The 12,450-nt window shown below is 40.2% G+C and overlaps 1 protein-coding gene across 1 annotated transcript in view; it reads right to left on the bottom strand.

Annotated features, from left to right (window-relative positions):
* LOC142465795 (vomeronasal type-2 receptor 26-like) overlaps nt 1-7,460 on the bottom strand; it is a 42,325-nt gene extending 34,865 nt beyond the window's left edge. The window contains exons 1-3 of the mRNA XM_075570127.1: nt 7,414-7,460; nt 5,733-5,906; nt 2,098-2,389 (exon numbers count right to left, since the gene is read on the bottom strand). Coding sequence (XP_075426242.1) covers nt 2,098-2,389; nt 5,733-5,906; nt 7,414-7,460 — 513 coding nt within the window. The remainder of the gene's footprint in view (nt 1-2,097; nt 2,390-5,732; nt 5,907-7,413) is intronic.
* Nucleotides 7,461-12,450: the final 4,990 nt, after the last annotated feature.

Here is a 12,450-nt window from a genome sequence, read left to right on the forward strand (position 1 = left end):
AGAATCATTTAAACACCCCCAGAAAAAGAAAGAATGGCAAATATTGGTAACTTACAGTATACTAGAAACGATTTTGTGTTCAATTCTGCTCACCTATTTATTCATAGAATATTTCATTTGAAATCATGGTGCAAAACAGAGAAAAAGGTTCATTTTTGGAGGGTCTTACTTTGATCCTTGGATGAAATTTGTCAATATAACTTACAGTATAAAAAACAAAAACATAAATCAGTCCTTAAAAACGGGTTTATTTTATTTTGAACTTGAAACTCAATTTGAATGTGTGGGATACTGTATTCTCCATGAAGGGCTTATCACCGGTTAATTGCTTTGGGCACATTTGGCTTTGTGTGTGAAGTGGTTGGGGGTGGGCTACAGTTAGTGCTACAGTTGCAGTGTGTGCGGGATTAGTGGTTCAGAGAAATCTTATGACCAGCGGTTAAACTCATCCCCTTAATGAAAGGCTCTGCCAATACTAGTTAATTGGCAAGAGAGGCTAATCAGATTAACATATTAAAATCGAGAAAGGATTATCACACGTGCGCATGCATCACCGGATGAGTGATTCATGGATGAGTGGATGAGTTAATGGATGAGTCATTCTCAAAATGAATGGTTTGGGGGAGGTGTCGATAAGAAGTTGAAATCCTTTGGCCTTGTGTGTGTGCGAAGGGGAGGGGGGGAGCGCTGTCAAATGGATTACCTGTAGTTCAAATAAATATTTTCAACAGGTCATCAAAATGTTTTGATCCCCACACCCCCAAATAAAAATCACAGTATGCCACCCATCTCAAAAAGTATGTGCATGACTAGTGTAGAATTAAAAAGCTACAGTACTGATTGATTCTCAGAAGATCAAGAATTGTTATGCAAGCCAATGTCGAAAAACAAAAAAATATATATTTTTTTTCAGATTTGAACTTCTAATTTAATGGGAAGTTAAACACGCATGCGCATTAATCGTCAACAAGGTCCCAAAGAGAATAACATGCAGGCGCAGAAATATGAGAACAGGCTCGGGAAGATTAAAGCCACAGTGCCAACCATTTGAAAATGAATGGTTTGGGAGATGTGTCGATAACAATTTGAAATCCTTTGGCCTTGTGTGTGTGCGGAGGGGGGGGGAGCGCTGTATGATGGATTACCTATAGTTCAAATAAATATTTTCAACAGGCATCATAATGTTTTGATCCCCACACCCCCAAAATAATTTTTTTTTTAAAAGAGTGCTACATTTATAATATAGTAACAATTTAATAAAGAATCAGTAAATGATAAAACAGAACTGAAGGTGGAAATGACAATCCTAAATGAATAAACAATAAATACAAAAGGAATAATAAGGAATACCGGAGGATGCTGCAGCAGCAGCAAGTAAGGGGCTAATCCTGAGGTAAGATCAGTCTGTAATGAGAACCGTATATTAATATGCCATGTAAATCCTCCTTCGGTAAAATAGGTGAAGAACTTGAAACTCCAAATAGAAGCAATGTAAAATTAGTTCCAGTAAGTAGATGGATGGCACACTCTCATGATGATAAGCCCAGATGTAATGCTGATCTGTTGAAAACGCTTGTAACGCGCCTGTCAGCTGGATGCCTCGAATCTATGAGCAGTGAGAGCCAGGATATATGCAAATGCTAAAGGGAGTACCTTACCGGCCGGCATCAAGGCCCGCATATGTCAGAGAGAGCACCTCCGCAATGTTCTGAGGGTGTATTTCCCATCACGACGGTGGCTATGAGCCACCATACTTTGAGCACTGAAGGAGGAAATGAACCGGCAAAAAGGAACCTCTGATTTCAATCAAATGGTGCAATGTTCCAAAAAAGAACAGGCAGGAAACAGCTGATCACATTTCAGGAGTTCTCCAGTAGCGCAGCTTCCAACGCAATGACGCACTGTATGTGTTTCATCAGTTACTCAACAGACTTCGTCAGGAGTATACTATATTTCTGTTGCTATATATATAAACCACTATTATATGTGTGTTTGTGTGTGTGTGTATATATATATATGTCCATTAAAGGTATCACAAACCACTATGTATCTTACTATTTTACTATTTCAGGGATCAATATGACTACCAGCACTCACCTGTGTGTACCCATATACTCCCAGCATTTGTGCTATAGGCACAGTTGTGACTGAAGTGAAATCTCCAATAAAACCTGCCAGCCTTTCATGTTCCAAGCAGGAGTAATTGGGAACTGTCCTGCGGGGTCCGGATAATATCTGTATCACACTTTGCATAGCTTTCAGGTCACTTGCACATGAATCATATACATGGTAACCCAGAGTAACATTGGGCAGAAGGTCTGGATTCTTGTTAATCTCCTCAATGGCAAAAATAAACGCCTGAAATTGTTTGTAATGCTGGGGGACAGGCCTGTGGGATAAAAATGAATGGATTGATTGGTTAAAATAGCGTCTTGGTTCTTGGATGTGTAACCTGCTCATGTTGTAATAATCATATAAAGAATAACAAAGGATTTACCAGACATAGAAACATACAGAATGCATGAAGAGTTTAACTAAAATGCTTAAGGAAGAAAAACATGTTATAAATAAATACAAGTAAACCAATAAAATAAAAGTAATTATAATAATAAAATACTTTTGTTAAATTTCCTGTAGAATTTTAAATAGTCCAAAGTAATTTCTCAGTGTTCTATATTTATATAGCACATGCAAACAGAAATGTTATAAATATTAAACAATTTCTCTACAATTGGGGTTTAGTGGTGTTTTCCTATAATCTCTTTAACATTGGTTAGGCTTTATAAAGATGCTTTTATAAATATTGTATAGATAATTTTTAATATAATATTTGTAATTTCCTGAATAAATCAGATTTCTATTCCGGGGATCCTGCTTTCCTTTCTTCTGTTTAAGACACAACAATACAGGTAAACCAGAGAAGTGGATTGTTTCAAAGAGGTGGTATTTATCTTATACAGGAATATATATATACATAGAATCGGGGCTTTGTTATTTAGTGCTGCTCCCTATTGCTGTGATTCCAGGATCTGGCACTGAGAACTTTTCCTCTAACTTTAGGATATACAGAACAGTATCTGCTGCAATTTATTTAACTTTATATGTTACTCTCAGACCCTCCATTTATATAGTAACAGAATAACCACTTCCCTACCAGGGTATTTGTCACTTCAAAAAGCAAAGTTTGCTTGTATTATTTACAAATAAGTGCAGAAACAATATACACAATATTTCGGAGGAAGAACACTCTTTTTTCAGGTGTATACCGGCAATAAGCCTAAGAGTCCTTTATATACAGGCATTATATTTATATATATATATATATATAGACCATACGATACCGGTTGCAACACGACATCAAGGGACAGCACGCAGGTAAGTAAATCATGAATTTTCTATATTTGAAAGAAGACACAAAAACCGACGTTTCGGTCCCCCAGTGGGACCTTTCTCAAGGTGGTGCCACTGGGGGACCGAAACGTCAATTTTTGTGTTGCAACCGGTATCGTATGGTCTGTTATTGCTTTATGGGATAAGCACCAAAACTTATTTACTTGCATATGGTGGGCCGGCTGTGCATTGGATTCTATATATATAAATATATATATATATCACCAAATAACTTCTCAGAAAAACCCCCAAAAACATACTCTATACCCCTGAACTAGATTGCCCTCTAAAAATTTCAATTTCCTTATACATAAAAAATTATATGAAAACACAAAAACCGCACCAAAAGACATAACAACCCTAATTAAAATATATCTTACGAGGTGTTTAAAATAGAACCTAGAGTATAATTGATTGTAGTACATATAAGAGTAACAAGGCAGTAAGGGGGGTAGATATCTCCCTTACGGTAGGTAACCTGAGAACCTATATATAATTAATAAAGATTAAGCACAACCCATGAAAAACCGACTAATTATCTCATTTCATAAAAGTGTATAGAACAAAAACGTTTTGTATGTGAAAAAAATATATCAATATGTATCATACAGTATATCAGAAATATCACATATATTAATGTTAGTGACATGTTTAGGGGTTATATTATATCCAACTGATTGATGCCTTTTTAAAATCAAATTTCATAACCCATTTCTTATTTATATAGGAATTATATATATTTGTATTTTTTATTTATATTTTGTTTCAATACATACAATATTTTCTTTGGTTAATTTCTGTTTAATGTATTCTTATTATTGATCTCCTGTCTAGTCTTTGTGCTTTGTTGTGTTTTATTTTTTGAGTCACTGTTCTTACATTGTGCATTTTTTTTGTTTGTTCTTTTATGTCATGATTACTAATTGACACCAGTTGTCTATATGTTCTTGATGGAGGTAAACATTGTACCTTACTTCCCCAACTGCATACTCCTTGAGAAAGTGCCGCAGTGGGCGATAAACCGCGTAGGAGGAGGAGTTTTGTTCTGTTTTGTCCTTTTTTATGTAGCTTAATAAATGGATTTTATTTTTTCAACGCTGGTGAGTTTCCATTATTTTTCCTTTTTGGAGCGGCAGTCCATCCATCCACCCACCTCTCTTTTATAAATAAAAACCTGAAAGTTTTTGTGTAAGTTACTTTGTAAACACGGTGAGCTTAGACTTGGGAAAGGTTTTATTACTTCTGGCTGCTCCCTTTGTCTGATGTCATTATGTGTCCAACAACAGTTTGTACACCCAGAGCCTCTACAGTCATATTTAGGGCAGAAAGAAAATGAGGTAATTATTCACAATTCAAATTGAATATACTATCTATTTTTCCCATTTCCTCATACTCTTCCAAGAATAAAACAAACGTTATTCAGAATCAGTTTAACTAGAAATAATATTTCACAAACATAGTGAGACCAAGATAAATGTGTAAAGTGAATCACAGGGCGGCAGTGAAGTCATTTCTTACTAATTACCTATTATCTTTACAAGAGATGTGCACATATGTTGCTGAAGTCTGTGAATCAGGTGTCATTTGCTGGGTAGGAATTTTTGTTAAAAATTTAGCAAAAAATGACAAGCTTTGCAAAATAAATCACTATTCTGGGTAAAATCTGGTGAAATTGTCAAAATTGTTATCAATGTAAAAAATGTAGTGAATCGCATATCAACATATTCCCAGAGTGTGCATTCTTCCTTCAGTATCTCATAATATTGCACCATTAGTGGTTTCACAGATACGATATATAAACATGAGAATTATGTATTCAGTAAGGATTGCTGCCTCTGTACCTACTGTACAATAATACTGTGTGATTGCAGCTTCAACAAAAAATCACAATAAAATCTCTATCATTTAAGGTGCATTAAAGGCAGAAAATCAGAGAGCTGCCACATCACACAGTTTCCTCCAGCCTGCCCAAGTCCCTAAACCCTCTCCAAGATACATTTTGATTAGGTGACACCTTGTCATTAGACACCTTCCTGCAGCTGAAGACACTGTATATCTCATTCACGTGAATGGGCCATAAGATATCACCAGAAGGGGTTTTATGGCATAGCACCACTAAGTAATATGGGCCAAAGAGCTTAAACTATAGATATTCCTGTGCTAGCCAGTAAAGAGAGATAACCTTTAATAATGCATCTACCTACACACCTCACACACTCCTGCTGAGAAGGGATTTGGAGGATAAACAAGGGCAGACATACTGTAGTGTGATCATTTTCTTCCTGATGTTACAGTCATCTTTTTCCTTTTGATCTCTAGTATTTGTAAGAGAAGGGACTTACCCCAAACACATCATTCTGGGGACAAGACCATTGTGTGGTGTAAACTCGTACAACTCATAATTCACTGTGAACACTCCTCCAATGATGATTTCTCCTTCTTTAACATATTTATATTCTTCCACAAATTGTCTCATTTGGAGATCAGGTGCAGGTTTGGAAAGCTGAATCACAGATCTGCAAGGAGCCACAAACAGGACTATCACACAGAACAGTACTGGAAACAAATGAGATACAGTGGGTGGCTTTGTTTTCCGAGATAACACAACATAACCCATTATAATGCAGAATATAACTGCATAGGACTCAATGGCATAGAGCGGCACACATGACAATGAAGCCTGCTGCATCTGTATGACAGTGTAGGGGAACAGAATCATCTTATGCTCTTCTTATATAGCTCAGGGGAATAAGTTTCACAGCGTCCTACTGAAGTTATTTCCATCTGTGGTTTGGGACGCCTATTCTTAAAATATGTTACAAGTACAGTAAGTCAATCATTAGCTCCACCTAACAGATAAACACAGTCATTGGTTCTGAGTACATGAAGTAAAAGCTTTAATTTTCAGTCCTATCAGGCACCCAAACAATTACAGAATTTAACCTTGTCTATTATTTGAACTTAAGAAAATCTTGTTTTATAGGTTACCATTGTCACGGGAGACCAGGTACTTTTTAAACCATTTATAGATTACCTGGGTCATTCATTAGGCAGAACAAGATAGTAAAAACAAATTGCGTTTATTTTGGTAAACCCACGCACAACAAGAAGAGATACACAAGGAACAGTTACAAATACACTTACTGGGCGTCTGGGGGAGGGGGGGAATCTAGGCTTTCGTAGGTGCAGGGCGCCCGCTTGGAGGAGCTTACCCTGACCGGGATATACCCCCGGTTCTCCCTCTTCTTTTCGGCTTCAATTCCTAATCGCGACCAATCCGATTTTGAGAACTTGGGCGCAAAAGACGGAACTTAGTCTCTGCGAGGCAAACTTTTCAGGCTTCCAAACGAAGCCGGTCGCTCTGTTATTTCGAACAGCGTATCTTTGAAAAGCCCGCTGTAGCTGGCTTTGTTGGCTTGGATGGACTGGCTCCCTCGCCTGGACAGCACCTTACATACACTCTGCTGCGCTATCCCCAGAATGGAGGGGCAAAGGAGCAGCCAATCAGAGAAGGGGAATCCCCTCCCGTCAGCCAATAGAAAGAGGGACTCGACTCTCGGCTAATGTCAGGGGAGTAGGCGTGCCACAGAGACTCAAAAAGCCGGGTGAGCTGGATATATGATTTTAGCTCAGGTGATCAGACTATATGGCTGCATCGTCTCTGGCTAACACATTGCCACCTGCGGGGCCGGCTCCACCAGGTCTGGCACTGACAAAAGGGAGTCCCTTTGTAGTCTGGACCTGGCCATTCGCCTTTTCTCACTCAACAAGCGTTTTCACACCTTGGGCCACCCTCTCCCCTTTGAACTACGGACCCTATATAGACTTGCTGGCATCTTAACTGGTAGCCCGGGCAAGTTACATAGAGCCTTAAAATAAATGTATGTGTCACGGGAGACCAGGTTATTGTACACATTTTTACTGGGATCATCCAATGAGCAAAACAAGGTAATGAAATACATTGCAGTTCATTCGCACAAATTCGCTTACACACAAACACAAAATACAGATGAAAAGACTCACTCATCTGAGAACTTGGACTTTCTTGAGCGCGAGTTACTGCCTATCATCTGGAACTGAATCGGCACCAGAACCCAGCCACGTCTGCTATGTTAGATTTTCAGAACTTGGGTGCAAAAGTTGGGACTTAGTCTCAGGCAGGTAGGTTTTTCTGGCTTCAAATCGAAGCCGGTTACTCTACTATTCGCGCAAGAGCAACTTTGAAAATCCCGTCCGCTCTCTTACATCTGGAAGACATGAATCTGAATGGCTCACAGGTTCATTAAAGTATTCTGAGTTTCATTCAACAAACTCAGCAGCCAATCATTGCATGGGAAAATTCCCAGCAACCATTCCGAACCAGGCTGGTGAGGAAAGCCGGGTCAGCGGGAAATTCAAAATAGCCAAGAGACATGCACAAGTCTGGCACCTCACTCCCTGGCAATCTCAATGCCACCCGCTGGGACAGGCTCCTCTAGGTCTGGAAGAACAAGTGGCATCCTAGATGACTGTCAATATTCTCCAGACCTGGGTACTCAGCCCTTCCCTGCTAACCAAATGCTTTTCACACCTCTGGGCATTCGCTGGTTCTTTGAACTCTGATGACCAGCAGTCTTACCAGCGCCTAAGGGTTAGCTAAGCAGCCTGTGTGGACATCGGTTCCGAATATACAAACACAATACATTACAGTTGTGACGGCGAGGGGGTAACAAGGCTTTATAATAAAGGTTAAGCCCACTTGGTTGCCCTTGAACTGTGTTTTGGGGTCCTAGAGAGTCAGCTCTTGGGCCTGTGTATTGTGCATGCATTACTGTACTATGTAATAAAATATGCGACAATTGCAATTTTTTTTGTTTTACCCTTTCCAGTAGTGCTAGCAAGTGGAGATGACCAGATGTGAGTTTCAGGGTAGGTTTGACGGAGAAACGTCTTTCAGACTGCGTCTATTTAGCGCGGTTCCAAAGTTACTGGAGAGCCCAAAATGTACCCGGGATTCAGGTTAGATACCTGGCTACATTAAAGTGCAGTGCTCCGGTCAAAACCCTACCATAAAAGCGTTGTTGCGGCTTACCGCTAATCTGTCTGCTTCATCACAGACCAGAGGGTAAAACGGGGCGTGAAGGGGTTAATGCATCCCTGCAACATGCAGATGGGTACAGGGTCCCTAGTATAAGGGGGGGAGCCCAGTGTTTGCCCAGACCCCCTAAACCTAGTATAAAGGTTTGGGGGTTAATCTTTTCAGAGAAAAAGCTGTGAGAGTTTTAAAAGTAAAGTTAAAATGTTTAAAAGTCTAGTTTGCTGTGTGTAAGAAATAAAGGTTGGTGTAAGGGGAACCGTTTAGTTTTACACTCTATTTCATACACCAAAGGACTGTAACACATTTTAGCAGCAGAATGTATAAAAGTCTATTTTATTAAGTAGCAGTGTTTTAAAATATGTTTCACTTTATACATTAAATCAGGCAGGGTCTTTCATCCTAGGGACAGAGGGGAGGGGGCTCCTGGCCACCTGGGCTTTGGTGCCAGTGAGTCTAATCCCAGGTCCTTGGATCAAAGTGACACTAGCTGCCAGAGGTGTGAAAGCTATTCAGGCGAAATGACTAAATCAAGTACCCGTATCCTAGACGGTTAGCTGACCAGCCTGGCCAGTTGTCACCTTCCTAGACTTGGAGGCACTGAGCCTGCAGGAGGCTTTGAATAGTAAGTAGGCAAGATGGCATTTTGTGCACATGCCCTCTCACTTTTCTGAAGCCATAGGTGCCATCTTTCACAAACCTGGCAAAGTGTGTGAGGGATTAGAGATTAAGGGCCTCATGCAGTAAGCGACGATTATGTGAAATCGGCAAGCTTATCGATTAGTCATGTTATTGGCATTTTTCCCTCTCCGTATGCAGTAAGTGCCGAATACATTCAAAATCAACCAGAAAACAAATCCGCCCACTCTCACGATGATGAGCCGATCACACACAGGTGTATCGGCGTGCGTGGCGGGGTGCTGTTAGGTTGCACAATCACAAATCTTGCTGAATCAGGCGAAACAAGCATGTTTTTGATTGCGCGCCATATTTAAAGGCAACGTGTACTGCTAATCATTCTCTGTGTTGTTGGGAGTGAGAGAGAGAGAGAGACGCACAGAGCTGGACGATTGAAGATTTGCATATTGACTGAGAGACTTGTTGTGTATTGGGTGAGCTTTGTCCTTTGTTGTTTTGTTTACATCTTTGTCTTGTTTTATATGTGGAAGTGGGTCGTGTGATTGCCTGTACATTTCTTGTCTGTTTTTTGTGAGTGCTGGAAGTATGCCCGCAAAGCGTGGGAAGAGTGATGCTGGTGGGAGTGGGAGTGCTACTCGTGGGAGTACGCGTCGGAGTGAATGTTCTGTTCAGGGGAGTGATGTTGCTGGTGCACCGAGTGGTGTTGCTGGGAGTGGGAGTGCTGTTGTTTGGAGTGGGAGTGCTGGTGCTGCGAGTGGTGTTGCTGGGAGTGGGAGTGCTGTTGTTGGGAGTGGGAGTGCTGGTGCTGCGAGTGGTGTTGCTGGGAGTGGGAGTGCTGTTGTTGGGAGTGGGAGTGCTGTTGTTGGGAGTGGGAGTGCTGTTGCTGTGAGTGGGAGTGCTGGTGCTGGGAGTGGGAGTGCTGTTGCTGTGAGTGGGAGTGCTGGTGCTGGGAGTGCTGGTGCTAGGAGTGTGAGTGCTGGTGCTAGGAGTGTGAGTGCTGGTGCTAGGAGTGTGAGTGCTGGTGCTAGGAGTGGGAGTGCTGGTGCTGGGAGTGCTGCTGGTGGCGCAGTTGCTGATGGGGTGTCTGGTGGTGGCGTGCTTGCTGGTGGCCAGCTTTTGGAGGCTCTTCCATTGGAAGAAGGAGAGTCCAGTCAGCACCAGCCAAGCTCTGACCCTAAACCTGCTCGGAAAAAACGTGTGGAGAAGCCACGTAATCCTCGCTTCAATGACCAGGAAAATAGGGCTCTTGTCACTGGCATTCTGGAGCACTATGACAGTCTCTATGGACATTTAGTAGGTAAGTGTAACTTTACATTTATTATTCAAATACATGTGATCCTAGGTCATCTGAGTTTTGTTCATATGCAAATATGGGTACACAATATCTTTCTATGTTCATTAGTGTGGAAACACAGCTTTTTATCATGCCTTACAAGGACAAATAAACACAGGCGGTCAATTTGCCAGAACTGCATACAATATGAATGCAACCTTGCTTACATGTATAGGTTTAGTAGTGAATGCTCATGTGCTGCACATATTACACATAAAACAGCATGTTTGCTATCTCTTGGAACAGCTAGCAGTGTAGGAAACTGGTGCTTATATTATTATTAATTTACCTCATATCTTTTATATGTTTTTCAAGGGCGGACAAGTGCAGCAAGCAAAAAAGAAATGTGGGACACAATAGTCATTGGTGTCAATGCCTGTGGGAATAGTGTCAGGGACAAGTATCATTGTCGGAAAAGATTTGATGATATTAGGTCCAAATTGAAAAAGAAAATACAAGACCAACGCGTGCATGCTACTGGCACTGGAGGTGGGCCCACACCACAACGTCTCATATTGACTCCATTGGAGGAGCTGCTTCGGCCAAAATTACTTACCGTCGTCGTGGAAGGCTTGGCTGGTGACCGTGACATTGGAATTTATCCGTCACAATTTCCAGCAGGTGATAAATATTACTGTACTAGGCGTGTCGTTGCTTACAGTTATTTTGCATATTTACACTGCTTTTTATACTGTCTTCACAATATAAGCATACCTGCATCTATATATGTATATGTCTGATTCTGTATATATATATCTCAAAATAGACATATATGTAGTAGTCCTACTAAAAGCAGTAACTAATATAGCACGTGCCATTGCGTGCTCATTTACATGTGAATTCCCAAAATGCATAGCTGCAGTGGAAGCAATTGATGGTGGGCGAAGATGGGGAACAACAGGGTAGTACACATGTGTAACACATGTTCATGAGAAATTATTAGTAGCTACAGGTACAGAACAGAAATATGTATCATATTATTGTGTATTTTATTGATTTTACTCCGACAAACATGACATTACTGCCTATTTTAAGCATGCATCAAAGAAATTGCATGTAACGGCCTACAAACATCACTGGCACTAACACATCTATAGTTGCTTATGAAAAGGTCCATTTTTGCTTTATGTCATATACAGACAGCATAATGAGGCACACGTATCATATGTTATGTCATTGTTTTCATAACTTAAACACTGCAGATGACTACTTAGCTCATCTACCATTGTGTTAAAGCAGCTGCAATTAATATCTCATCACAGCATACACTTCAACAGAGGGGGTGGGGTTCAGCACACACACTAATTACAGCCTCATTTCACGGTCAACTTAGTTCACACCATTTGCACCTGTTTCAAGTCATTGAAAGGTGTGGCTGATTAGGCTTTTTGGGGAAGGGAATACCTTTCTTACAACCTGAATAGCACAACTGAAGTTAATCACACTCATTTGAAAGCTTAACTCTAGCTACTAAATGCCCCAACAACTCATTACTTATCAAAGCGTACGTCACACATTAGTTCACTCATATCTATAGTTGAACTACTATGAAAGACACATTATCACACACTGCATGTGTTGTCTTGTTGAGTCACAGCCACATTCAGGTGTGCCACATCTTCGATTAATGTACCACACATATCCTCTACCAAAAACAACACTTTTTGCAATATGACCACCTTCATGATAACCATTGTGAATGGTCATCTCATGATAGTTATGTACATTATGATACTGATATCACTACACAACATATGATTTTTATGTACTCATTTAATCTATTTATCCTCACGCATTACTGCAGAAACATAGTATGTTGTATGTTAGGGAACTCAAAAATTCTAAGTACACAGGCATGTACAGTGTTATTACAACTATTTATGTTCACTTTCACACACATTTTCGGTTAAGGAACTGATGTTGTTAGTTAATCATAAATACAGAACATACAATAAGTGTTTGTTCAATATTTACACATGTAAATGTAAAACTTATGTTATTGTTATATATAGTT

This window comes from Ascaphus truei, chromosome 1, assembly GCF_040206685.1.
Source record: "Ascaphus truei isolate aAscTru1 chromosome 1, aAscTru1.hap1, whole genome shotgun sequence".
Taxonomy (NCBI): domain Eukaryota; kingdom Metazoa; phylum Chordata; class Amphibia; order Anura; family Ascaphidae; genus Ascaphus; species Ascaphus truei.